At 39.0% G+C, this 27,381-nt stretch overlaps 1 protein-coding gene across 2 annotated transcripts; it reads right to left on the reverse strand.

The window, feature by feature from the left end:
- Positions 1 to 358: 358 nt before the first annotated feature.
- Positions 359 to 27,012, reverse strand: IMPA1 (inositol monophosphatase 1). 2 transcript variants are annotated; one of them, XM_010378472.2, is made up of 9 exons: positions 26,910 to 27,012; positions 23,636 to 23,722; positions 22,812 to 22,945; positions 21,821 to 21,925; positions 18,922 to 18,967; positions 16,508 to 16,616; positions 13,616 to 13,724; positions 3,389 to 3,540; positions 359 to 1,706 (listed from the first exon to the last, which is right to left on the reverse strand). In XM_010378472.2, the coding sequence occupies exons 2-9, from the start codon at positions 23,696 to 23,698 to the stop codon at positions 1,591 to 1,593; spliced, it is 834 nt and encodes a 277-aa protein (XP_010376774.1). In that variant the 5' UTR covers positions 23,699 to 23,722; positions 26,910 to 27,012; the 3' UTR covers positions 359 to 1,590. The 2 variants fall into 2 exon arrangements, with proteins under 2 accessions (XP_010376774.1, XP_010376775.1); XM_010378473.2 differs by having other exon boundaries at positions 23,636 to 23,701; positions 26,910 to 26,945.
- Positions 27,013 to 27,381: the final 369 nt, after the last annotated feature.

Below are 27,381 nucleotides of genomic sequence, written 5' to 3' on the forward strand. Positions count from 1 at the left end.
TTTTGAGACGGAGTCTCACTCTGTTGCCGAAGCTGCAGTACAGTGGCACGATCTCAGCTCACTGCAAGCTCTACCTCCCGGGTTCATGGCATTCTCCTGCCTCAGCTTCCCAAGTAGCTGGGACTACAAGCACCCGCCTCCATGTTCAGCTAATTTTTTGTATTTTTAGTAGAGACAGGGTTTCACCATGTTAGCCAGGATGGTCTCGATCTCCTGACCTTGTGATCCACCTGCCTCGACCTCCCAAAGTGCTGGGATTATAGGCGTGAGCCACCACGTCCGGCTGAGAATACAGTATCAGATGTTTTAAGTACATGTGATCAACAGTACAAATATAGTAATTATAGCACTTAAACCTTAGTATCACACATCTTTAATATATTAGATATAAACAACAATGAAATCACTCCCTACCTTGAAAACTTTATAGAAGCACTTTTCATTTTACAACACAAAGCTCATATGAACCTACAATAAGTCTAGTAGTCTGTTCACATGCCAAGGGATAAGGCTGAACAATAAATTAACCCTTTAAAAATGTCTATGAACCAGTACAATTTTCTATTTGAGTTCTGCAGAGCAATGACAACTAAGAAATATTTTTAAAGGCTGAAGAGAATCCAGTGGCAATGAAGTTAATTAACTAACAAGACTAAGAGAAAAATAAATAGTTCAATATTAACAATACAGTATATTTGCCAGCACAATCAAATCAGTATAAACACCTACTGAACTTAGTAAAATGTTATATTGTATCTAATTATGTCAGATATCTGATGAGAGTGCTTTGTATTATAGAAATAGTTTCTTCTCTCTTACACAGGACTTTAAAGCAAATCCAAACTGACAATTTAACTGTTTTGGAAAAGGTATTCACTGCAGAAATGCCCACAATAAGCAATGTTATCTGATGGCATGGTAATGTGAAACATAAAAATTTTAACTAGGTAATTTTTATTTCAAACCTGAAGCAAAAATACAGAATGCTGATTTCATTACTTTATGTATCTATTATAACTAGGAATTACTACCTTAAAAATATTCATTCTCACAATGTTTGTTTTTAGTTGCCCAGACATGTAATGGGCCAGGTGCTACATGAACACTGAAGAATAAAACACAAAAGGTTCTCTGCAAAGAAAAAAACGTTGGCTTAGGGTACTTAGTATGTCCTTACAAATTTAATTATATATGGTTTCTGAAACTAAAGAGAAATGTTTTTCCAAACAGTTAACTTTCTAAGTGGGTGTCTCTGCACCTATATAGTAAGTCAAAATTTCAGGGGACCACAGATATTTAGAAACACAAAATTGCTAATTGATTATTTCAGTTGATGTTATATTTATCAACTGTACTTCCTGGGTATGTCTTCTAAAATACATCCTTACATGCAAAATGTTTTAAATCAGTGAAACAAACATTATGTCAATTCTTGCAAACCTAGTCATAGTAAAATAAGGAACAAGTTCCAAATTTTTAACCTGGACGAAGAATCTAAACCAAGAATATCATACATCCAAAACACATATCCATCGATGAGTCACCAAATCTGGGGAAAAGCAACTGGGATTGACTATGAGGCTGCCGTAATTAATCTTCATCGTCTCGTTGCAAAGGTATAACCTGAATTTCTTTGGCTATCCTTTCTGCTAATATTCTATTATTTGCAGCAATTACTCTTCGTGACATCAAATCAAATGGTCCACCTAAGAGCAAACAAGTATGAAAAATAGTTTTATCTGGTACAAAAATAATTCACATAAAACGAGTATAGCAATATGTACTATGGTCACATAACATTTTAATACTTTCAGTTTTTCTTTTTTCTTTTTTTTTTTTTTTGAGATGGAGTCTTGCTGTGTCGCCCAGGCTGGAGTGCAGTGGCGCGATCTCGGCTCACTGCAAGCTCCGCCTCCCGGGTTCACGCCATTCTCCCGCCTCAGCCTCCGAGTAGCTGGGACTACAGGCGTCTGCCACCACGCCCGGCTAGTTTTTTGTATTTTTAGTAGAGACGGGGTTTCACCATGTTAGCCAGGATGGTCTTGATCTCCTGACCTCGTGATCCACCCGCCTCGGCCTCCCAAAGTGCTGGGATTACAGGCTTGAGCCACCGCGCCCGGCCACTTTCAGTTTTCTTAAACAAAAATCTACTCTGTTACATTTCTACAACGTATAAGCTTAGACAATATATAACTAAGTTTCCAAGCATAATGTTTGAGTAAATAATGAAGTCATACCAGTTAGAAAATGTCTTATTTTCTCTATTTCTATTTTTGTACATTCTTATTACCTCTTTATTGTTTAAGAATCTATGGACAGGGCTGGGCGCAGTGGCTCATGCCTGTAATCCCAGTACTTTGGGAGGCCGAGGTGGGTAGATCACAAGGTCAGGAGATCGAGACCATCCTGGCTAACATGGTGCAACCCCGTCTCCACTAAAAATACAAAAAATAAAATTAGCTGGGTGTGGTGGCAGGCACCTGTAGTCCCAGCTACTAGGGAGGCTGAGGCAGGAGAATGGCGTGAACCCGGAAGGCAGAGCTTGCAGTGAGCTGAGATTGCACCACTGCACTCCAGCCTGCGTGACACAGCGAGACTCCATCTCAGAAAAAAGAATCTATGGACAGAAAGTGTGAATCCAATGATTTTCATACCACTGTCCTTCCCAATTCCTTATTTCTTTGTTGCCTTTCTCCCAGATCACTGGTCAATTCTTTCTTTCAACCCAGATTCACACTTTAGTTTAAAATTTTCACGATCAGTTGAAAGCAATTATTTAATTTCTCTAGTCTCAACACAGTGATGATGGAGGAAGTCCATCATCAACTATCACCACTGTCACCATTCAAAGAGCTCTAGGTATAAGCCTCAGACTCAGTGACTGTCTGGGCCAAGGGTGTCCAATATTTTGGTTTCCCTGGGCCACACTGGAAGAATAAGAATTGTCTTGAGTCACACATAACATACACTAGCACTAATGATGCCTGATGAGCTAAAAATAAATTTTAAATTGCAAGAAAACTCATTATGTTTTAAGAAAGTTTACAAAGTTGTGTTGGGCCGCATTCAAAGCCATCTTGAGCCACATGTGGCCCATGGGCTGCAGGTTGGACAAACTTGGTCTAGGCTTTTTCTACAGCCTTTCAGGAGTACCTGAAACTCACACTAGAAAAGGATTAGCCATTTATCATTGTAAGTCTCACATTACCATTACCTCTTATCCTTACCTCTATCTCCTAAAGCTTATTTTGATTTTATACATAATTACATAGCTTGTTTCTGCTTCAAAAGATGCAGTATAATGTATATCAAAAAGCTTTTTAAATTTTACATATGGAGAAAAGTCCAACAGATGTGTGGAGATCTGCTTCACTCTCCATAATTCTACCTGTAACATCCATTAGTACGCCACCAGCTTCAGTCACAATAATGCCAGCTCCTGCAACATCCCAACAGTGAATTCCCATTTCATAATATGCATCTGCTCCACCAGTTGCCACAAGGCACATATTAACAGCTGCTGTTCCAACACTCCGGATCCTAACAAATAGAATTTAGAAATAAAATTGGAAAAAATAATCCATTCAAGTAAGATATTCCTCCTTAACTTCACTTTAAGTGTCAACTGAAGAAACTTGGAACAGTCTAGAGGATAAAGATTTTAAGAGGTGATATCTAATTGTAAAATAAAAATATGTATAAATCTAATTATCATGGTATATAAATCACAAAACCCTCACAAAGCAATACTTTAATAAGATAAACATTAAAACAATAATTTTTCATAAAAATAAAGATAATGGTTAATTCTACAACAATGAAATGCAAGTATATTAATATTTGTCTAAATCCAGTTACTAAAGCTTATATTATTTTACACACATATACACATACCCACAATGCAAACAGTCTCTAGAAGGTGTAAAATATCATGGTATGGGTCATTCTCAACTGGGTGTGCGTCATACATGTGCCTAAAGCAACAACAGCATGCCAGGCTCTGCACAGACCTAAGCCTGCCGTGGAAAATTACTGTAGGTTTGCCCTCTCATAGCACCTCTTCCTTGAATCCAAGTTAAGTTGAATATGACTACACTTGATAGCAATTGTAGAAATAACTTATTTAGTAAAGAATAATCAATGTTAAAATTAATGGGTGAAAGTCTGATATTTATAGAGTGTCAAAGTGTCTCTCCACAAGATACATAATAAGTACAATAGAAAAATAGCATCTTTACAATGGTCTACCATTACCAAGTGATCCAAGTTATATCACTCAAAATGGGACAAAAAGAAATGTGCCTGATAAAATGCACTGAGAAGGACAGAACATTACTTTTGTGGCATTCCTGCCAAAAATCCATGATCCAAACATAATCATAAGGAAACCAGACAAATTCAAATTCAAGAGACAGACTGCAAAATAACTGGCCTATACTTCTGAAAAATGTCAAGGTCATAAAAGACAAAGACTAGGCAAGTTCTAAATTAAAGGAAATTGATGAGAAATGACAACTAAATGCAATCTATGACTCTAGACTGAACGTTGGATTAAAATTTTCAAAATTTGAATAAAGTCTTTATATTAGATTATGTATCCATGTTAATTCTCTTTTATCATTGTACTGTGGCTATGTTACACAATGTCCCTTTTATTAAAGACATACACACTGAAATGTGTATTTAGAAGACAAACGTCATCATGTCTGCTAGTTACTTTCAAGTGGTTTTTACACAAATTCCTTCTGTAACTGTTTAAAGCGATGGTAATAAGGGAGTGAGTTCTGTTCAATGAGATCTTTCACCGTTTACTTATTTAAAAACATGGGAAACTGATGACTAATGTGGCATTTGTTTTATATCTCAAAAATAAAAACAAAAAAATTGCACCTAAGTACATCCTTTACGCCAAAGAAATTTTAAAAAGGATTAGAATAACATGATGTCATTGATTTGACATGTTTTCCATCATATGTTTTTGAAGCACATCAAATCTGAGAAAGTACTAGTAAGTGCACCAAATTTCCACAGATGTTTGTTTCCCAGATAAATAAAATCAAATTAACTTTAGTGGCAGTTTTTTAGTTATAAAGAAAAGTGCATTTCCCCACTTCTCACGAGATATGTGATATTTGATATCTCATATCATAGAATGCAAATACCAAGGTCTTTCATAATTAATTCCCTGGTATTCTATTCAGATATAGAATCCTAGGCTAGCCGAACAACAGTGATACCTACTTGAGGTGCTTCCGTCACTTCTAATGAGCATCATGGGATTTCAAGCAAGCGGTCTTGCAATCAGCAAGAGAATATTCTTTTATGGAAAATATTACGAAAGGATTACCAAATAGATTACTTAACTACCAGGTAATTAAGACTACGGTGTAGATTCTGCACTATGTGTTCCGAATCTTATCTTATGTGGTCCTCCTATACAGCTGTGGTCCACCTATATAGGTAACATGCTATATTGTAAAAAGGATTACATTTGATGTCACAAAGATTTGAGTTTGCTCCCATGTCATGTTATCAAATAAAGATTCCAATTTATTTTAGACAAATGTAGTAATGACTACAGCTAGTATCTGTAAAGCACCTAGCAGAGTGCCTAGCATATAAAATGTCCATAATAAAAATAGCTAATTTTATGACAAAATTATTCTCTAAACCATAATGTCAGAAAATATCATATACCATACATAGTGGATTTCATCTGCATGAATTCCTGAAAATTAAACAAAGGAAATGGATTCAGAATAATGTACTTTGCCTCATAAATATTGGTTCTTAGGAACTTATTAGACTGTTTCTGCTTGTTTAAAGCATTCATTCAGATTATAACTCTCTTTAGTTTAATTGTTTTGTATAAGTAATTCTGAAATCCCATTGTAAAACTGAAGAATCAGCTGAATGCAAAAGATTATAAAAGCAATCAGTAAGTTAGTACTTCTTAGTAATATTTTCCTGGTTATACTTTTGAAAAAAATCTGAAGTAAAAATTAGTTTTTATTTCAGCCAACAGCAAAATTAAAGGTTAAAGTTGTAAACCTCTTGCAGTTTTTTTATGAGTAACATAACCTTTTTATAGCCCGTGGTTACAGTCCTTGCTTCAAGACAGCACAGTGTAGCAGCAAGTTTATTGCCCTTCCCTCAAGGGCATCATTCTGGGAGGTTCTGTAGCTATTTGACAGAGACTCTCTTTTACTTTACTCATTACTATATAGACCACATATGCATAGTACATAATTAGTTTGTACATAGTCAAACTGTATTTTGAAGGGTCTGACTCCCAAGAGAAGTGCAATATTGAAGAAAGAGAAATGATGTGGGAGCCAGGATTCTAGTCACACTTCCATCCAGCTGTGCCATCTCAAGCAGCCACATCACCTACTTGAACCTCAGTCAACTCATCTACAAAATAAGGCTGGATTATTAGATGATCTTTGATCAGTTCTAAGACTCTTATAACTCAGTGATATTTTCACAAAGAAAAAGATAGAAATATTAGGTGGTGAAAATATTACCTGTTGTTATTCACAATCACCATATTTTGTTCAATAAAGGATTTTTATGATTTTTCATATAAACAACTATGGTCAAAGAAATAATATTTAATGGCCGGCTGCGGTGGCTCAAGCCTGTAATCCCAGCACTTTTGGAGGCCAAGGCAAGTGAATTACAAGGTCAAGAGATCGAGACCATCCTGACTAACATGATGAAACCCCATCTCTACTAAAAATACAAAAAAATTAGCTGGGCGTGGTGGTGGGCACCTATAGTCCCAGCTACTCCGGAGACTGAGGCAGAAGAATCACTTGAACCCCCGAGGCAGTGGTTGCAGTGAGCCAAGCTTGCGCCACTGCACTCCAGCCTGGTGACAGAGTGAGACTCTGTCTCAGAAAAAAAATAAAAATAAAAAATAAGATATAGTATTAACTACACTAAAGTGATGGACCTCAAACCTCTAGCTTTTCTTGAAGATTTAAGGATAAAAGTAAGGATAAATATTTCCTTTTAATTTCTTCATTTATGAAACTGTCATTACAGAGGGACTCTGAGGTTTGGAGAATAATAATGGCATGCCAATTTGGAACTCCCTATACATCCTCCTGGAATATAATAAAACGAAATCAACCAGGAGGAAAAATAAAACCCATAGGACCCATTCCATCAGCTAGAAATCAGGAAACACAAACTCTCAAACTACATCTAAGTAGAAGAAAAACAAACATATAAATTCTAACAGAGCACCGGAGGCCCGAACATACACAGAGTAGGGGAGAGAAGGCAGAAAAGACTTTGTGAGGAAGAACAGGGAGGAGCAGAGGACCCACAGGGAACAAAGACAAAACCACCCTCAGAAAAGAGTCAGTGAGACAATAAACACAAAAACAGAAACACCGAGCACAGATCAGCACTTGGTAATTCATAGTCCTGGCTACAGGTAACGGGCTAGAAAACATGCAGAATCTGACCAGGCAGCCTCAGAGAAGCTGTGATTCTGAAGGAGAATCAGATAAGATAGCAGAGATGGTACTCCTTGGAAACAAGTGAAGGAAAAGTAGGAACTAAGAATGAAAACTTAAGGATCCTGCAGAAATGAATGATAAACAAAAGACAAGCCAACTCTATCTACAACCAGTAGATATTCATAAAAGAAAACGCACAGAAGGGCATAACTGGCAAAATAAGAAATTCGGAAAGCAGGAACCCTGATCACAAAATGAAGTGAAAGTAGAAAAAAGTAGACCACATTCACACAAAACTACTGCAAAACATCAGACGCTGTTAATAAAATGGTTTTGTTTTTTTGTTTGTTGTAAAGTCTCTCCCCCAAAACCAACAATGAAGGGGAATAAAATGAGTATCAATCCAGTCCGAATTAAATACTTTCAAACAAAAACTTGTGAATACTGAAAAAAAAGTTACATCAGCAATATAGAAACTAAGAGCAGAAATGGACCAAAATACATACATAAAACAAGATGGCTGAACTCAGGAAAGAAATGGGAGGGGGGGAATAAAAGACAAAATAATGTCAGGAATGAAGAATAAATTACAAGGTGTCAATAAAAGAATAGATGAAAAGAAAACTTAATAAAGAGAAATTAGGAAAAGCAATAAAAGAAGTAAAAAGAAACAGAGAAAATGGCTGAAATGAAGACACAAAGGAGATGGAGCATTCCTACTGGTGTCTTTAAAGAAAAAAATAACAGAAGTGCACTAGTACTTAAACTATATCTTAAGGAAACTTCCCAGAAATTAAAAAGACATGAGCCTATATACTGAAACAGATAACTGACCCAGAATGAGCAATTCTAAGATACATCCTTTAAAAACTGTTAGCCAACAATTAAGGCGGAAAAAAAAAAACAGCCTCCAATTAAAAGATAAAATAATGTAAAAGCCAAGAAAAATTAGATGTGCATCAGATTTCTCAAAAACACTATACAAAGCAAGGCAACAGTGAAAGAACATTTTCAAGAAATTTATACTTTCATTAAGGATACTATATCCAGCCAAGCTGTCCTTCAAGTCTCAAGGCCACAGAAAAGCATTTTGGAAAATACCCAAACTCAGGGAAAACTGTGCACATATCCCCCAAGGAATCTACTAAAGGATGAACTTCATCCAATTAAAAAGGTGGCTGGAACACTTCACAAAAGGACTGCGAACATTTTATAATGTCAAATGAAGAACTAGGATCAAAGAGTGGGGTCATGGGTTGAAGAATATGTAAATATAATATCTTCTGGCAAAGTAGACAGAATGCAACTTTAAAACTGGATAAAGAGAGAGAAAAGGGGACTGGGAGACTGTTACATAGGCAGTAGGTGAAGCCAAAACATTCTAGATAGTAAATAGTCAAGTAAGAAAAGAATATTAAAGGTACTATAAAAGTTTTATTACAAAAGAAACCTGCTGGAATAAAACGTAATCTTTATAAACACAAAAAGAAATTTTAAAAGAGGCAGAGAAGGCACATCAAATGAACACAGTAACTATAACATCATACAGACAGTAATTATAACACACAACAATACAACAGAATTGAGACGAAAGCAGTCATATCAATAAATTAATAGGCCTAACCTATCTGTTAAAAAGATTTCAAATTGACTTATAAAGTGAAATTTCACGCAATGCTGTATACAACTTCAAATGCAGTGGTTCAAAGGACTAAAAATAAAAGGGTGGACAAAGATTTATCGGGCAAACAGGAAAAGTAAGAAAGCAGGGGCCAGGCACAGTGGCTAACGCCTGTAATCCCAGCACTTTGGGAGGCAGAGGTGGGTGGATCACTTGAGGTCAGGAGTTCCAGACCAGCCTGGCCAACATGGCGAAACCCCGTCTTTACTAAAAATACAAAAGCCGGGCATAGTGATGCATACCTGTAATTCCAGCTACTCAGGAGGCTGAGGTAGGAGAATTGCTTGAACTTGGGATGCGGAGGTTGCAGTGAACCGAGACTGTACCACTACACTCCAGCCTGGGTGACAGAGCGAGACTCTGTCTCCAAAAAAAAAAAAAAAAAAGGCAGGAATTGCAATTCTGATGTCAATGTAAAATTCAAGCACAAATGCATGAAACAAGACAAAGAATACATAAAAAGTATACAATAAACTAAGTATGTAACTATTATGAAAAGACATCAAATAACATAGCTTCCACCTACATAAAATAAAAGAGTTGCAAGGAGAAATACAGAGAAACACACTAATAATAAAAGACTGATACATCAGAGACTCTCAGTATAAGACAGGGCAAATAGATCAAAAAAAAATTTAATTAAGTAAATCTTTTGGCTATATATTGAATGTTATACCCTGGAAATAAGGAATTTTACTATTTTTCAGTGCATATGAAACTTATAAAAATTGATCACAGAATAGGGCACAAAGAAAACATCAGGTTTCAGAAAGCAGAATTGTTATAATGTAATAAAACCAGAGATTAAAGATGAAATTTTTAAAAAACCAAAAAGGTGTCTGCTATGGTTGAATGTTTGTTCCCTCCAAAACACATGTTGAAATTTAATCCCCAATGTGGTGGTATTGGTGGGGGTGCCTTTTAAGAGGTATTAGGTTATAAGGGCTTTGCCTTCTAGGTTCATGGCTTACAGGTTAAGGGTGGGGTGATGCTGATAACAAATACTTGAAAATGCAGAAACGACTTTGAAATGAGTAATAGGTAGAAGATAGAAGAATTCAGAGGAGCAGGCTAGAAAATGCCTGCATTTCCGTGAATGAAGCATTAAGGAAAATTTTGGTGAGGGCTTAGAAGACAAGGCCAGGGAAAGTTTGGAATGCCTTAGAGATTGGGTTAAGTGGGTCTGACCAGAATGCTGATAGAAATAGGAACAGTATTCTGATGCGGTCTCAGATAAAACTGAGGAACAAGGTATCGGATCCTGGAGGAAAGGCCATCCTGGTTATAAACTGGCAAAGAACTTGTCTGAACTGTGTCCATGACTGAGGGTTTCTTTTTTTTTTGAGACGGAGTCTCGCTCTGTCGCCCAGGCTGGAGTGCAGCAGCATGATCTCGGCTCACTGCAAGCTTTGCCTCCCAGGTTCACGCCATCCTCCTGCCTCCACCTCCCGAGTCGCTGGGACTACAGGTGCCCGCCACCACGCCTGGCTAATTTTTTGTATTTTTAGTAGAGACAGGGTTTCACCATGTTAGCCAGGATGGTCTCGATCTCCTGATCTCGTGATCCACCCCCCTCGACCTCCCAAAGTGCTGGGATTACAGGTGTGAGCTACCGCGGCCAGCCGACTGAGAGTTTCTTGAAAGCCTAAACTTGAGAGTAATGAATTAGGGTATCTGGCAGAAGAAATTTCTAAACAAATTATAGAAGTAGCTGCATGGTTGCTTTTGGCCACTTTGCTGAGATTTGCAAGCACAGGAGTAATTTAAAGACAAATTTATAACTAAAGGGGAAGCGGAGTGGCCAGATGCAGTGGCTTACACCTATCATCCCAGCATTTTGGGAAGCCAACTTGGGCACATTGCTTGAGCCCAGGAGTTGGAGATCAGGCTGGGCAGCATGGCAAAACCCCATTTCTACATAAAATACCAAAAATACAAAAATTAACTGGATGTGGTGATGCAAATCTGTGGTCCCAGCTACTTGGGAGGCTGAAGTGGGAGGACTGCTTGAGCCCAGGAGGTGAGTCTGCAGTGAGCTATAACTGCACCACTGCAATCCAGCCTGGGCAACAGAGTGAGATCCCATCTCCAAAAAGCAAAGCAAACAAACAAACAACCAAAAAGAAAGGAAGCAGAGCAAAAAAATTTGGAAAACTCTTAGCCTGGCCAAGTAAAGAGTGAAAAGGTGTGTTCAAAGGAGGAAACCAAGAGTTAGCCGGGAACCATTTGCTAAACAGATTAGCACAGCTACACGGGAGCCAGGTGTTATTTCTAAAGACAATGAAAGAAAGGACCTGAAGGCATTTAAGAGATCTTCAAGGCTGCCTCCCTTTACAGGCCCAGAGGAGCGCAGAATGGTTTCACGGCATGGGCCTGGGATACTCTCCAATGCTGGTTGCCCAGGGCCACCCTAGACTGTGCTCCTTGCACCCCAGCCAAGGTCAAGTGACCCTAGGTGTGGCTTATACTACATCTCTACAAGGTATAAGTTGTAAATGTTGGCAGCAAGATACCAATTCTGCAAGCTTGCATAAAGGAAGAGCTGTGGAGGCTTTCCAGCCTCCACTTGGCCTCAAAGATTGTCCTCAGAAGCCTGGGAGCCCAGAAAGAGACTTGTCTGAAGGGCAGAGCCACAGTGGAACTGTGGGGTTACTGGTAGCAGAGACTCTCCACCAAGGTAAAGCCTAGTAGAGCCCAGGAAGTAAGGCCACCACAGAGAGCCCCCAACAGGGTAATGCCTGACTAGTGGAGCCATGAAAGCAGGACCACCACCTGGGCTTCAGAACTATGGAGTCACCAGCAGCATGCAAGGTACACCTTGGAAAGTTTCAGGCACTGGACTCCAACCCATGCCAGTAGCCATACGGGCTATACCCTGCAAAGCCACAGGGGTAGGGCTGCCAGAGGCCTTCACCCAGCCCTCGACCCCCAGTGTCTCCACGAGGTGGTACATGCAGTCAAAAGTGATTATTCTTCGGCTTTAAGATTTCATGTCTGCCCTGCTGGGTTCTGGACTTGCATAGAGCCTGTTCTTTCTTTTTGCCTAATTTTCCCTTTCGGAATGGGAATGTTTGTCTTATGCTTGTGTCATTATTGTATCTTTGAAGCAGATAGCTTGTTTTGATTTCACAGGCTCACAAATGAGACTCTGGACTTTAAACTTTTACGTTTGTGATAGAACAAGTGAAGACTTTGGGACACTGGGATGGAATGAGTGTATTTGTATGGAAAAAGACAAATCTGGGGAGTGTCAGGGGTGGAATGCTGTGGTTTGAATGTTTGTTCCCTCCAAAACTTATGTTGAAACTTAACCCCCAATCTAGCAGTACTGAGAGGTGGGGTCCCTAAGAGGGCTATGCCTTCATGAATGGATTAATCCACTCATGGGTTAATAGATTAATGAGTTATCATAGGACTAGGACGGGTGGCTTCATAAGAAGAACAGAAACCTGAGCTAGTATGCTCAGCCCCACCATGTCACATTCTGTGCTGCCTCAGGACTCTACAAAGAATCCCCACCAGCAAGAAGGCCCTCATCAGATGCAGGCCCTTGACCTTGGACCTCTGAGCCTCTATAACTGTAAGAAATAAATTCCTTTTCTTTATACGTATACATTACCCAGTTTCAGGTATTGTGAGCAACAGAAAATGGACTAAGACAGACCCTAGTTGTGAAAATTTAATATAACTCTTCAGTAAAAGAGGAAATACAAGCAAATTACAGAATTCATGAAAAATAATTATAATGAAAACAGTTAAGTATCAGTATTTATGGGATATAATGAAAACAGTGATCTGATGAAAATTCATAGCCTAAATACCTACATCAATAAACATAAAGGAATTAAAATAAATTTTCTAATCAAAAAGGAAAAAAAAAGGAAACAAAGTAAACCAAAAGAAAGCACGAGGATGAAAATAATTGTGCAGAAAAGAAAAAACCATCTAAAGTTAAAATCCTGATTCTTTGAGAAAAAAGAACAAGGAAAAAAGCACAAATAGACAAAATAGGTGACAAAGGGGAAATAACCACTGATATAGAGAAGCCAGAAATTAATTATAAGAGTCTATCTTACAGACTTCTATGCAAATAATTTGAAAACTTAAAGGAAGTAATTTCATAGGCTGTGGAAATGTTCCAGATCAAATAAGGCTAAGGAGACACGACAACTAAAAGTAATAATGCTGACTCTAGACTGAATCCTACTCTGTTGGAAGACAAATCTATAAAGAACATTAGCAGATTAACTGACAAAACTGAATATGGATGACAAATTAGATTAAAAAGTATATTTATGAAATCAATGTTTTCATGGTTATGGAACAGAATCTCCCTATTCTTCAGAAACCATGATGTATGTAATTCATTCTAAAATGGTACAGGAAAAAAAAAGGTGTGTGTATGCACATACACATTAATACAGAGAGAGAGAGAGAGAGAGAATAATGGTAAAGAGCTTACCCATGAACAGGAATGCAAAAAAGCTTTTCCATATTAGAAAGAACAATTCTTACAGTCTCTGGTGTTCTGGAAGAGCCCAACTCAGTCACCAAGAGTGATTTGGTAATATCTAGAAAGAAAGAGTTAGGTTTCAATATTTAGAATTCTAGAAAATATCTGACACTTGTAATTCAGAAGAGGGCATTTGTATCCCTCTTCCTTGTTTTATCATGTTTCTTTATAAGCGTTTAAATAATAAAATACTGATAAATTAATTATCCCCAAGCGATCCTTTTTATAAGCATCAGAGTCCAGCTGCTTAGGCCCTTCCTGAAAAAGTATATAATGTAACCAGTTTGCCTGCATACATAATACCTTTAGTGGGAAACAGCAAATGCCTTAAATATTTAAAAAGGAAAAAGGAGAGATTAAATTCAATAAGGGATTTATGTATAGATTTGAAAGAAAACAAATTACAGTAAAAGTAAAAATTTTACTTTTACAACAAAAGTAAAATTCTCTGACATCCATTTACAAGACTGACAGGTTATCCAAGGTTTTCCATTTGAAGCTCAGGACACACCCAACACCCCACATCTCACCTCCTCTCAGCAGTTGAGATGTATGTTCACCAGCTGTGTTTGAGCATTTCTGTAACTGTTTTACTACTTTTAATAGTCATATAATTTAGGGCTGGGTACGGTGGTTCACACCTGTAATCCCAGCACTTTGGGAGGCGGAGGTGGGCAGATCACGAGGTCAGGAGTTCGAGACCAGCCTGTCCAACATGGTGAAACCCCGTCTCTACTAAAAATACAAAAAATTAGTTGGGCATGGTGGTGCGTACCTGTACTCCCAGCTACTCCAGCGGCTGAGGCAGGAGAATAGCTTAAACCCAGGAGGCGGAGGTTGCAGTGATCCGAGATCACGCCACTGCACTCCAGCCTGGGTGACAGAGCAACTCTGTCTCGGGGGAAAAAAAAAAAAAGGTTACATAATTTAGTACTTTGTAAAGTGAAGAACGACTATGCAAAGGAAAAGAGTTGTTTCTATGAAAGCTACCATATTCCTTCAGGTCTAAGATTTGTATTTTCTCACATGTTGACATCTAGAAAAATAAGAATGCATCCTCCATTTCATGGGGTCTTAGATTTTAATAAAAAGGAAATAGCCTAAAAATCTGCTCTTAAATTAAGTGTTTGATTGAGGGGAAAAAGTATAAAAGCCTAGAAAGATTCTAAACTCAAATTGTTTTGCAAGTACTTCTAAGTTCTTGCTGCACTGAAAAGAATCTCAAAGTGCAAACTGTGGGAAATGTTTGATGTGGTTTATGGAAGAACAGTAACTCAAAACTTCAATAAGCTGGGAGAAAGAAAAAGAAAAGTTTTAATCTGCAGAATGCCAGTACCTTTAAATTATAAAGCCCAAAGAGGCATTTAAAATATGCCAACACAGAGTCTCACTCCCCTGGAGTTAAATAATTACCACTTGAAGCCGCTTGCTATGTGGGCTCTAGACTCACTGATGCCAAGCAGCCATAAAATGCCATACATCTTACAATTCAACAGTGTATAGCCAATCACTAAGCAATGTTATTTCTGTAAACCAATGAGAATTCCTGAAGTACAACTTTTCTAATCATCCCCTCTCCCAGTGTGTCCCTTTTTCTTTAAAAACCTGAGCCTCTGCTAAGTTCTCTGGAGCACACTCCAAGGTAATCTAGAAGTGTGTCCTGGGCTGCAGTCTTCAACTTTGGCCCAAATAAACTCTCTACATTAATTTTGCCTGTGCTTCCTTTTTTGAGGCCGACAGATGTAATAGAGAAGGAAGAACTTAAATTGCCATTTGGCTCATATAAAATATATGTCTCATTTTCAGTGATTCCCAGCTTTAATGGGCTTCCCCTCCCCCCCCCATTTACTTTGTAGTAATTGGTCCTAGGGGCATCAGATCAGAGGAATTCTATAAAGAATTTTAGATGCAGTAGATAAAACATAAACCATGAACTCCACAAGGACAGTGTGAAAGGAAAATAAATCTGAGGACCCAAAAATCACTGAGCCAGGGGAAAAGTCAAGCCGGGAACTGTGTCAGGCAATCCTGTCTCCCATTTAATTCCTAAATAAGACACCTACAAAGACAAAAGAGCTACATACCTCCCTTACAATTTCCCCAAAAGGAAATTCCTTGTGGACCTCAAGATCTTTACCCTAAAACAGTTCTGGCTGAATTTTGCCCTGGCAATGTAGACTGATAGCTTATCTTCACAGGTGTGGGACAGAAAGTCATCCGTCTGCTCACCTGAGACAAATTCATATCTGATTGCTTCGTCTGCCCTATTGTTTATGTAAAAATGCAGATTCACTGAGCCAGACTCAACTGTGTATTTAAAGGCTGATTACAGACTTAAAAGAATGTAATCATTTGTCATTTATCTACCTATAACCTGAATACCACCCCCTTCCCCACTTCTAGTTGTCCTGTCTTTATGTACATCTTACACATATTGATGTTTCATGACTATAAAAGCAAACTGTACCCCAACCACCTTGGGCACATGTCGTCAGGACCTCCTGAGGCTGTGTCACGAATGCATCCTTAACCTTGGCAAAATAAACTTCTAAACTGATTGAGACCTGTCTCAGATATTTAGGGTTCACAATCGGAAGCCAGTCTTAATCATCTTCCTATCTCTATCACAAAATACAATGTTGAGCCTGAAGTGTTTGCTCAATTACATTTCTTTCCCTACTTCCACTCCACATTCAAAACTGAAGTCAAAAAGAATAAAGAGATAATAAACACAATTTATGAATCAGTTAACACTTGGAGAATTCCACAGGTGAACATTAAAAAACAATAAAATATTGAGTATACAATATGAATAGCACCAAAAATTGGAATTAACCCTACCTTCTTGTTGTGAAACTTGTAGTTTTTGACCATTACAAAAGGCACCTTTTCCTTTTCTGGCAGTGTACATCTTGTCTTCCACACAGCTGTACACAACTCCAAATTCTATCTGCAGAGGAAATCAAGTTTCCTTTACCAAACCTAAGTATTTTTCATATACTTTTTTCTAAGAAAATAACAAGACAAGCTGGTATACTGACTAACAACAATGGACTGAAATGGCTAAACTGTGGGATACTCAAAATGTTAATTTCCAGACTAATTAAGAGAAAGAGGTCACCAGAACTGATATCCTTGACTCTCCTCCCATCCAGGTCCAGATCTAAGAACACCCACCTTACCTCTCTTCCTCCTGCCTCAGAAGACAGGGCTTTCCTATTTTCTAAGTGAACACTTCTCCGGTGTTAGGACTCCTACCCTCACATACATTCTCTCAAAAACTGTTCCATCAGCTGATTCCCTCATCTCTTGGATTTTTCTTCTTATACCTTCTCTTTAAATTTCTCTCCTTCTTACAAAACCTTTGAAATGTTATTCTACCCTTTTCCCTTCACTGCCAATGAGTAACTTTGCATCTCTTATTCTCCTCTTAATATATTACAATGTGGCTTCTGCCCTGATCACTCATTCTTCTGAAAGTCCCACAAAGAGAATATAAACAAACGTTGTTTGTTGCCTCAAATGCCTTGTCTGAAGAATTGGAGCCTGCTGGCTCAACACTTATTCAATACTTAATTTACTACCTCCATGTTCCCAGCATTATTCTCTTAGTTCTACCTCACCTACTAATTTATCTCAGAGTTATGACTTTAGAACATTCTTTTCTGCCTCACCCTGAAAAGTTAGGCACCTCAGGCTTTTTCTTCCTTCTCCCATTGCTTCAATTTCCCTATTAGCTCTCCATATTCACACAGGTTGGTTCTTTCCAGTCCACAAATTCATTTTGGCTCCCATGAATCTCATAATCGGGGGAAGAACCTATGGTTCCAAACCTAGTCTTGCAGAATTTCAAAGACAAAAACACTAATTGCCTGATCACCTCCCATTTCTTACCCATAAATCTCTTTCATATTTAATCTTAAAAATACTTCCCAATTTTGCATTTCCTTGGCTATTCTCACTGCCTCTACTTAGTTCGGAATCACCCACGCCCCAGTATAATCTCTACATTGCCAGAATTATCTGTCACTTTCCACTTCAAAACCTCTACTGGTTCCCAACTACCTAGAAACAAAAACAATTTTCTTGCATGGACTGGCCACAGTGCCTCACAGTAAGGCCAAACTAACCTCTGTCCTGGCCACTTGGAGCACTTCCCTCATCATGAACATCTCACCATTCCCCACACATATCATGGTCTTCAATTTCTCTAAGCTGTTCTTTCTGATTAAAACGCTTTTCTCTTCCCACCCACCCCCACCCCCTTGCCGCCAATCTGGAAAACCCCTAGTTTTCTAAGGGACAACTCACATGACCAATTTCTAAGACCCCTGCTGTTATGAAGATTTTACCAACCCACTCTCAGAAGAACTGGTGACATCATATGTTCCCACAGTATTTTTTTTCATGGTTCCACCACATATCATCTTACCTGTTCACACATCTAACTTTGTGCTGAGCTGTGAGTTCAATGGCAGGAACAGCACATAGCCCAGAGCTGATTATATACTGAATGCTCACTTAGCTTCTTCTGGACATTCTCACTAATTAATACAACCCTGGGGCTAAGCTGTCATTTGTCTAATTTGTGTTTTACGTTCAGAAATGTTATAACAGATTTTATACATGTTGATTTTACATTATGAAAAGTTCCTTGAAGATAGGTAGGTAAAATGTTAGTAACCACTCTTCACTGTTTGACCAAGTAGCCAAACAGCAAGGAAATGCTATAGCTATGTGTTTTATTCTGCCAGACTTTAGACATAAGTATTTGGACATAAGACATAACCTGAACTATGTGTAGGTTCCTAAGGAGAGTCTGTATTTTCCAGCTATGCTTTGGGCCCTGCTACTTGCTGGTTTCTAAACGTATTTCTTCACTAACACCTACTAAAGCATTCCCAGCTCAAATCTCACCTCTTCCATGAAGCTTCCATGAAGCATTTCAGATCACGTATCAACTGCTATCCCATCTGACTCTATCACATATATAATGGTTACTAAATACTGAGTTGTATTTCAGTTACTTGTGTACATTTTCTCCTTACAACTCCTGCTTCTCAGAATACATTAAATTTTATTCAATGGAAATGTACCATGAAAATTTTAACAGTCCTGTAGCTTATATTCAAAATAATGCAGTTATATAAATCAAATATACAGACAAACCTGAATTTATTATGAAAACACATTTACTTTTTCTCAGAAAATGAGAGCAAGACATATAATCAAATATATGTTTAAAAAAAACATACCTTTTTATTTACAGCAAAGCCAATTGAAACAGCTACAAAAGGAAATCTTTTTTTAAAAAAAAGGACAAAACACAAATTAACCAACATAGAACTTTTGCTAATAAAATTAATCTTTTCATAATATAAGTGTTCTTAAAATTTTTCCTATAAAAAGTCTCATCTCCACTCCCCACAAAATCTAAGATGCAGAACAGTTTGTATGGTATACAACCCTTTGTAAATAGGACAAAGTGGAGGTATTATACACACATACCCACACACACACACGTTCACACAGGATGCTTCTACAGGCATGAAACATCTCTGAAAGGATTCACAAGAAACTCGTAACAATGGTCATCTCCAGAGATGGATCCTGGGAAACCCGAAATAGAAGTGCGAAGGGCATTTTGCACTGCGTCTTCTATCTTTTGAAGGTCAAATTCTATGAATATAGTAGCTATGTAAAAATATTTTCTCATGGCCGCACACAGTGGCTCACTCCTCCCAGCACTAATTTAGGAGGCCAAGGCAGGAGGATCATTTGAGCCCAGGAGTTTGAGACTAACCTGGCTGGGCAACATGGCAGGATCCTGTTTCTACAAAAAAAAAATTACAAAATTATCTGAGTGTGGTGGTGCACGCCTATAGTCCAAGCTTCCCCGTTAGGCTGAGGCAGAAGGATCCCTTGAGCTGAGAAGGTCAAGGCTGCAGTGAGCCGTAATCATGCCACTGCACGCCAGCCTGGGTGACAGAGACGCTGTCCCTCTTTAAAAAAAAAAAAAAGTCAAAATTGTAAAAACTTTTAAATCAATTTGGTTAAAAAAGAAAACTGTAAAAACTTTTAAATCGATTTGGTCAAAAAGCATATATTTTAGTGATTTTTTCTTTTTCTTTCTTTCTTTTATCTTCTTTTTGGAGACGAAGTTTAGCTCTTGTTGCCCAGGCTGGAGTGTAATGGCATGATCTCAGCTCACTGCAACCTCCACCTCCCAGGTTCAAGTAATTCTCCTGCCTCAGCCTCCCAAGTAGCTGGGATTGCAAGCACGTGCCACCGTACCCAGCTAATTTTGTATTTTTAGTAGAGATGGGGTTTCTCCATATTGGTCAGGCTGGTCTCGAACTCCTGACCTCAGGTGATCTGCCCGCCTCAGCTTCCCAAAGTGCTGGGATTACAGACATGAGCCACCGCGCCTGGCCTGTGATTTTTTTTTCCTATATCCTAGATCATGATAAACACAAATACCTCACTGGACAAAATAAATGACTGTCACTTTTCTCTACTCCAACAGCAAACTTTAGGCTTGGCCTCTGAAAAGTAGACTTTGAGCCAAAATTTTTCCAGAGCTGCATGACAGTCTGAACACAGGTTGTAACTGCTGACTCACAAGAGAATTAAGATCAAGGAAATAGACAAGATCAAGGTTCAACTCTTGAAACTAAAGCTATTGAAAGTAAAATCTTTTAAATATGTAATAAAGTTTTTAACAAAAATAAGATACTATACACAGTGTGTTGTACAGTCTTCTCTTCTGTGAAAATATATTAGCATCTCTCCACATTTAAAAGATACAACATTCTATCACATATAGATTCTAAACCTTAGCTTTGTAGACTTCAAGGATTGGATATACAGTACAGATGTGTATAACTACATGGGAACTTCAAATATGACATCTATATGTAATCCCACCAGAAGCAGCTACTAATTTTAACTGTCATGGGCAATTTCATCAGGCTTTCTTCTAGTAATATCATATACTTACTCTGTGCCAGGCACTATACTAAGTTCTTATACGAATGTACTACTCATAGAGTTGAGTTACAATTCTATGAGGCAAGTACTATTAATATGGCCTTTTTATAAATGTTTTTTTGATACTGTGGCCTAGAAAGGTTAACTAACTTGCCTAAGGTGAAAAAGCCAGCAAAAAAGCACCAGAATGCAAGTCTATCGATCCTAACACCCCAGCAATTTTTTTTTTTTTTTTTGCCGGCCCCGGCCCCATCCCCATCCCCCTAAGGGCTGAGGGGAGGGGCCTCCCCTGCACTTTTTAACCCTGTTTTTCACTCCTGGACTGAACTCATTCTATATCGACAACACTCTCCAAGAGTGACTGCATTAGTTTTACTAAAATACATTTTTTTTAACATAGTTTAAATTTTTTAAATTTATTTTTATTTTTTGAAAACATATTTTTGGCCAGGTGCAGTGGCTCACGCCTGTAATCCCAGCACTTTGGGAGGCTGAGGCAGGCGATCACCTGAGGTCAGGAGTTCAAGATCAGCCTGGGCAACCTGGTGAAACCCCGCCTCTACTAAAAATAGAAAAATTAGTCGGGCGTGGTGGCAGGTGCCTGTAATCCCACCTACTTGGGAGGCTAAGGCAGAAGAACTGCTTGAACCTGGGAGGTGGAGGTTGCAGTGAGCCGAGACTGTGCCATTGCATGCCAGCCTGGCCAACAAGAGCAAAACTCCATCTCAAAAAACAAAAACAGAAACAAAACATATTTTTACATAGTTACTACAATAGATCCATATTAGTAGATCCATATAAATCTATGGTATGTGCCACTCAAAGAACAGAAAATGGCATTCAGGGCAAAGTGCCCTTCCCACTCTCAAAGCTGCAATGCTGTTTGCTTCCCTTTTTAGATAGCGCCAACAGTGGGAAAAAGAATGGCGAACAGGGCACTTGACACCACAGGATAAGATCACATTACTATTTCTTTACCTCCTCCATATCTGATAAGTCTGCATAATACATTTTGCTCCACTATTACATTTTATCTACACTTTATTAAAGAAGCATAAACAAAGTATACAATTTTCTAAAGTGTACATGTTCCTAAACAGAGTATCTACAGGTCAATCCAGTTAATACGTAAAGAGTAATTATATTAGAAATTTTAAAACATACCTATGTACGAAGTTAGTTGTTCCATCAATAGGGTCAATGATCCATGTGGGGTTGTCAGTTAAGATACTTTTTTCCCCGGCTGCCACAGATTCCTCACCAATGAAACTAAAAGCAAGTGGGACAAACTCTTAATCTTTACATTGATTTCAACAATTTCCATATCATAACATTTCCTTAGCTACACAGAGTACTATAAAACACAGCAGGCCAGGCGTGGGGGGTCACACCTGTAATCTCAGCACTTTGGGAGGCTGGGGTGGGCAGATCACCTGAGGCAGAAGTTCAAGACCAGCCTGGCCAATGTGGTGAAACCCCGTCTCTACTAAAAATACAAAAATTAGCCAGGCATGGTGGCAGGCACCTGTAATCCCAGCAACTTGGAAGGTTGAGGCAGGAGAATAGCTTTAGCCTGGGAGGTGGAGGTTGCAGGGAGCTGAGATCGCGCCACTGCATTCCAGCCTGCGTGACAGAGTGAGACTCTGTCTTAAAAAAGGTCCAGACACTCTCTAATACTCTCCTCCCTTCAAGAGGCAGAGCCTAATATCCCTTCCTTGAGTGTGAGCTACGCACAGATACTTGTTTCTAACCAATAAAGTGTAAGTGACAGTATACAAAACTTTGGAGACTAGTTCACAAAATGCCCCTCTAATTTGCATCTGGTTCAGACTGTTTCTCCCTCCCTGTGCCACCTGCACCGGACTAGATGTCAGCTTCCACGTTGTGAGTTACTCTGTAAAGAGGCTACATGGTAAGGAACTGAGAGAAGCTACCAGCAGACAACTCCCCCAGGAACTGACATCTGCCAACAATCACATGACTGAATGGATCCTTGAGCTCCAGTACAACCTTCAGTTGACTGCAGCCCTGACCAACACTTCGACTGTAACTTCGTGGAAGACCTTGGCAAGAACCATGTAGTCAAGCTACTCTCATATGCAGAACCCCAATGGTGAGATAATAAACATTTCCTATACAGAGTAAATCAAAATACCTGTGAGATGGATACTTTTCCTTTATGGAAGAGATAAGCATTTTTTCAACTTTTTGGTCTGTAGCAGTTACCAAATCAACTGGAGAACTTTTCAGCATAACATTCATTTCATTTTTTAGAGCTTCACAAACTACCTAAAAAGAGGTTTTGGTAAGCAAATAGAAAAGGCATAATTTTAAACAAACAGATAAAATACATAAATGGTTTAAGTCATTCAATCTGTCTTAAATAATATTCTTTAAAGACATTCTTAAAAATATCTTACATCTATAAAATAAGCCTTTAATAGTTACGTCTTTCTAAAAACAAAAATTATATAATCTTATATCTTATTTTAGATTCACAACTGTCATCACAGAAACTCCGATCATATAAAATCAGGGTATACGCTCTATTTAAAGTATTTAGTAAAATGAAAATAAATGTAGATTGATCAAAGTGTGTATTTTATTTAACAAGGCAGGCTGGGTGTGGTGGTTCACACATGTAATCCCAGCACTTTGGGAGGCCAAGGTGGTCCAGGAATTCAAGACCAGCCTGGATCCTCATCTCCAAGCAAAAATTTAAAAAATGAAAAGTAGCTGGACATGGTGGCTCATGCCTGCTGCAGTCCCAGCTACTCAGGAAGCTGAAGTGGGAGGATTGCTTGAGCCCAAGCCTGGGAAGTTGAGACTGGAGTGAGCCATTATCCCGCCACTACATTCCAGCTTGGGTGACAAGCAAGACCGTTTCAAAATGAGAAACCAAACCAAAACAAACAAAACAAGGCAACAACACAGTGTCCCCACCAATCACATTATAACTGACAAAATCTTAGCTCATACCTCTCCAGCTCGTCTTGCTAGAGTTACTGCATAATCCATGCATTCCTGCCAAGGATCAGCCATCTTCTGAAAATATTTGACAAATATCTGTACGAAGTAGTTACAACTGTCTTAGTACTGTTAATTATAGAATAGTTAGTTCACAAAAGCATCTTAATTAGAAACAGACTGTCATTTCAGGATTCACCCCCTGCCCTAGAGTTTTTCCCAAGATTTATGCCTATACCCAGTAAAAAAATTTCTCACCTAAATTACCTCATTTCTATATTAAAATATTTTCATAATAAAGACTATTCTATGAAATTGTTTCCCAGTGTGTCCATACCATATTACACTTAAAAAAAAAAAAAAAAAAACCAAAACATTCGTTTGGAGAATAGAAAAGAAACAACGCAAGAAATACTTTAAAAGTTAGCATAATATTTGGGAGGAGAATAAAGTGAAAACAAGAGAAAGAACACTGGGAATACTAAAAAAGAAGCTTGAAGGGAAACAGCAAAAGGTACTTGAAAAAATTATGTGTAAAGATGAATAACTTAACGCTCAGAGATGAGAAATAATTTGCCCAAAATTACAGGCAACTGACACAGAACTTGAACTCAATTCTGATTTTAAAGTCCATTGTTCTTTGTATTATAACATTCTGAGAAAAGAAAATTCCAGGACAAAAAAAAAAAAAAAAAAAAAAAAACAGTAAAAAAGCAAATTTATTTCCCTGAGTTTCAGAAAGGGGGAAAAAAAAACGAACATATATTTGTGTTCCAAACTGTCCAGCTTTCCACTGACTTCTGAAGACTAAAATAACTCACCACTGGCTTGATCACACTCTGAAGTCTGCATCTAGCACAGTAAAGCTTTTTAAGCTGTCAGACTAAAAACTGTGGCACCATTTAAAAAGCAACCCTGATTTTGTCTCCTTTCCAATAGAAAATAATAGACACAGAGTTACATCTTGAAGACTATTCATCTTGGGGCCCACATTATAGGAAAGAAGACAGGAGTGGAAAGGAAGGGCAAAAGACCCACATGCCGAATTTCTACCTGTTGCTTTTTCTTCCTGATAAAAGCATTTTTTAAAATTTTGTTTTAAAGGAAGCCACTCTGTGAGTCATATAAGCAACTCCTTCAAGCTCTTCACGAATTGTTTCCAAACTTTTTTTTTCACTCTTACTCCCATTCTGCTCTACTAGTCTTAACAGAACTAGATGTTCTCAAGCTGTACGTGCTTTCCTGCCAGAAACAGCTCAAGCCACTCACACTCCCGCCTTCTAACAGCACTAACGTAACTCTACAAATTCTTCAGGACCCATTTCAAAAGCTACTGTCTCTTCTAGGGATTCTCCACCCAGAAGTCACTATGTCCTTCACCCTTCAATAGATGTTTACTGAATACCTATTATATGTTATACACTGCACCATGGAGAGGAAAATCAGGTCCTGTTCACACTTTCTAGGAGGGACTCAATATTAATAAAAAACTAAAGACTACATGCAAAATAACAACTGGAATAATAAAAGTTAAGAAGGAGAAGTGCAATGAGAAGCATCTAAAAGGGAGCTTTCACCTGGACTTAGGCATCAGATCATGTTTCCCTTAAGACAAGATTAAACCAAGAGGAGAACAACAAGTGAACACGCATGAACTCACTCAACTGCAGGATGCCTGGTGCATGAAGACTAACTGAAGGGCCTAAGTGTGACAGCTCAGATTAAGGGAAACAGGAGGAATAAAGCTGGGGAGGTAGTGGGGATCATCCCCTACAGGCAGGCCTTAGGGATAAGACACTGATTGAAGAGGCTTCAGGAATCACTTCATTGTGGTTACTGAACAGAAGCCTAGAAAGTGGATAGAGGGTTAGCAGATTTACATTCAGGATGCAGTAGTGGGAGGACACCTGATGATTGGCTGAAACCTGGAAGGGAAGTTTTGCTGGTAGAGAAGTTAAGAGAGTCAAGAGATACCTGTTTTGAGGGAATCAGTAACAGATTGGCCACAGAGTACCAGGGACAGGAAGAGTCCAGATTTCCCATTCTGGCAACTGTATGGATAACAGTCACAGTCTACTGAAACAGGGAGCAACAAAAAAAGAGTCAAGTTTGGGATATAGGTAGGAGTTTGAGAGATTAGGAGTTTAATTAGCGGAAGATGAGAGGCCTCTGTAAAATCAAAAGATGTCAGTTATGCAGCTGAATCATGGATCCTGAGCTCACAGGTATGGCCTGCAGATAGAAACATGTAAGTTACTTGAGCAGACAGCAACTGAGGTCCTGAGTCTGGACATGGTTGGATAGGCATGATTGACAACTGCGTAGAAATGTGATCCCACAAAATCAGTAGGATCCAAATGGAACAGACTGACTGTGGAAACCCAGCAAGGACTGTCTTCAGATTCATCTTGGCCTCTGTCCAGCATTCCTTTCTCCTGTATATGGGGCAAGACCCCTACTGAAATGGGGGTCTTAAGATCTACAACCAGACAAGGTAGGTCAGAGAATTTCTTCATGGTCAGTTCTAAGACAGAAAGGTGGGCCAAGATTCCTGTCAAGGGCTATGGGAGTTATAAGCCACGAATGGTGGATGAAAACCATACACACACACACACACACACTTATATATATATATACACACTATATATTTATATACTATATACAAGTAAATATACTATACATAAGAATATTTCTATACTATGTATAAAGTATATAAGTACATTTTATATATCTTTTTATATATAGTTATATCTATATAAATCACAGTACATTTATTGATGGGCAGGGTCCGTAGTTTACTCACTTTCATTTTCCCAAAGCCATAAACACCTGAACTGTTTGTGCTGTTTCAGTCCTGGTCCCAGCCTTCCAGCGTGGGAGCCAGGCCACCTGTCCCAGCAGCGCGACTGCGGCAGCACAGGACCTGGGCGCTGCCCCATCACTTAGAGTGACTACCTGGGCCTGGGGATACACCAAGTTTCTCAGAGCTTTTCGGAGTTGGGGACATGAAAAGGGGCAATTATTCCATAGAAGCCGCCACAGAGGTTAAGTGAGGTCGCGTGAGCGAACGGCTACTCCAATATCGGAACTGTTCCTGGTCGCCCAGGGCAGCTCCGCATAACGCGGCAGGCAGGGGTCACCCAAAGGTGGCCTCCGCCCTAGGCGCCTACCGCGCACAGCGCTCGCCCCCGCCCCTGCAGAGGGAAGGGGCCGCCCTGGAAACACAGAGCGCCCGCTGAACCCGGAGGGTGTGGCGAGGGGAGCGTCAGGAAAATAACGGTCTCACCTTGGGTAAGAGCACGTCCGGCTAGCTCTGTGCCCGGTGTTATCACGCTCGGCTCTTCCGGAGGTAGAGGGGCTACTCGCAACAGGAAGTTCCGCCTTTAAAAACTCGGTTCCTGAGGGGGCGTGGTTGCTTTGCTGGGCCCCGCCCCGAGCTGCTCCCTGCGAGCCTCTGCCAGGCCCGGCCGGGTTCTGATCCGCGCTGGAGCATCAGACACTGCCTCTTCTTTATCGCTTCTGGTTCTTTTCTCCTGCTTGCCTTTTCATCTCTCAAGCTTTAAAAATTACTTCTCTATTTTGCCTTTTTCTTCTTTCATCCTCCATTCATTCACAGTTTCCCATTTAGCTTTCTTTCTTCTTTCTCCCATTTACTCTATAGTACTATTTTGACAAAACCCAGATTGCAGATATGATTCCGATTGTGCAGCTTTTAGGTGCTAACCTAAAGCTGATAAACCTATACTAGATTAAAAAAT

Source organism: Rhinopithecus roxellana, chromosome 9, assembly GCF_007565055.1.
Source record: "Rhinopithecus roxellana isolate Shanxi Qingling chromosome 9, ASM756505v1, whole genome shotgun sequence".
In the NCBI taxonomy this organism is placed as follows: Eukaryota; Metazoa; Chordata; class Mammalia; order Primates; family Cercopithecidae; genus Rhinopithecus; species Rhinopithecus roxellana.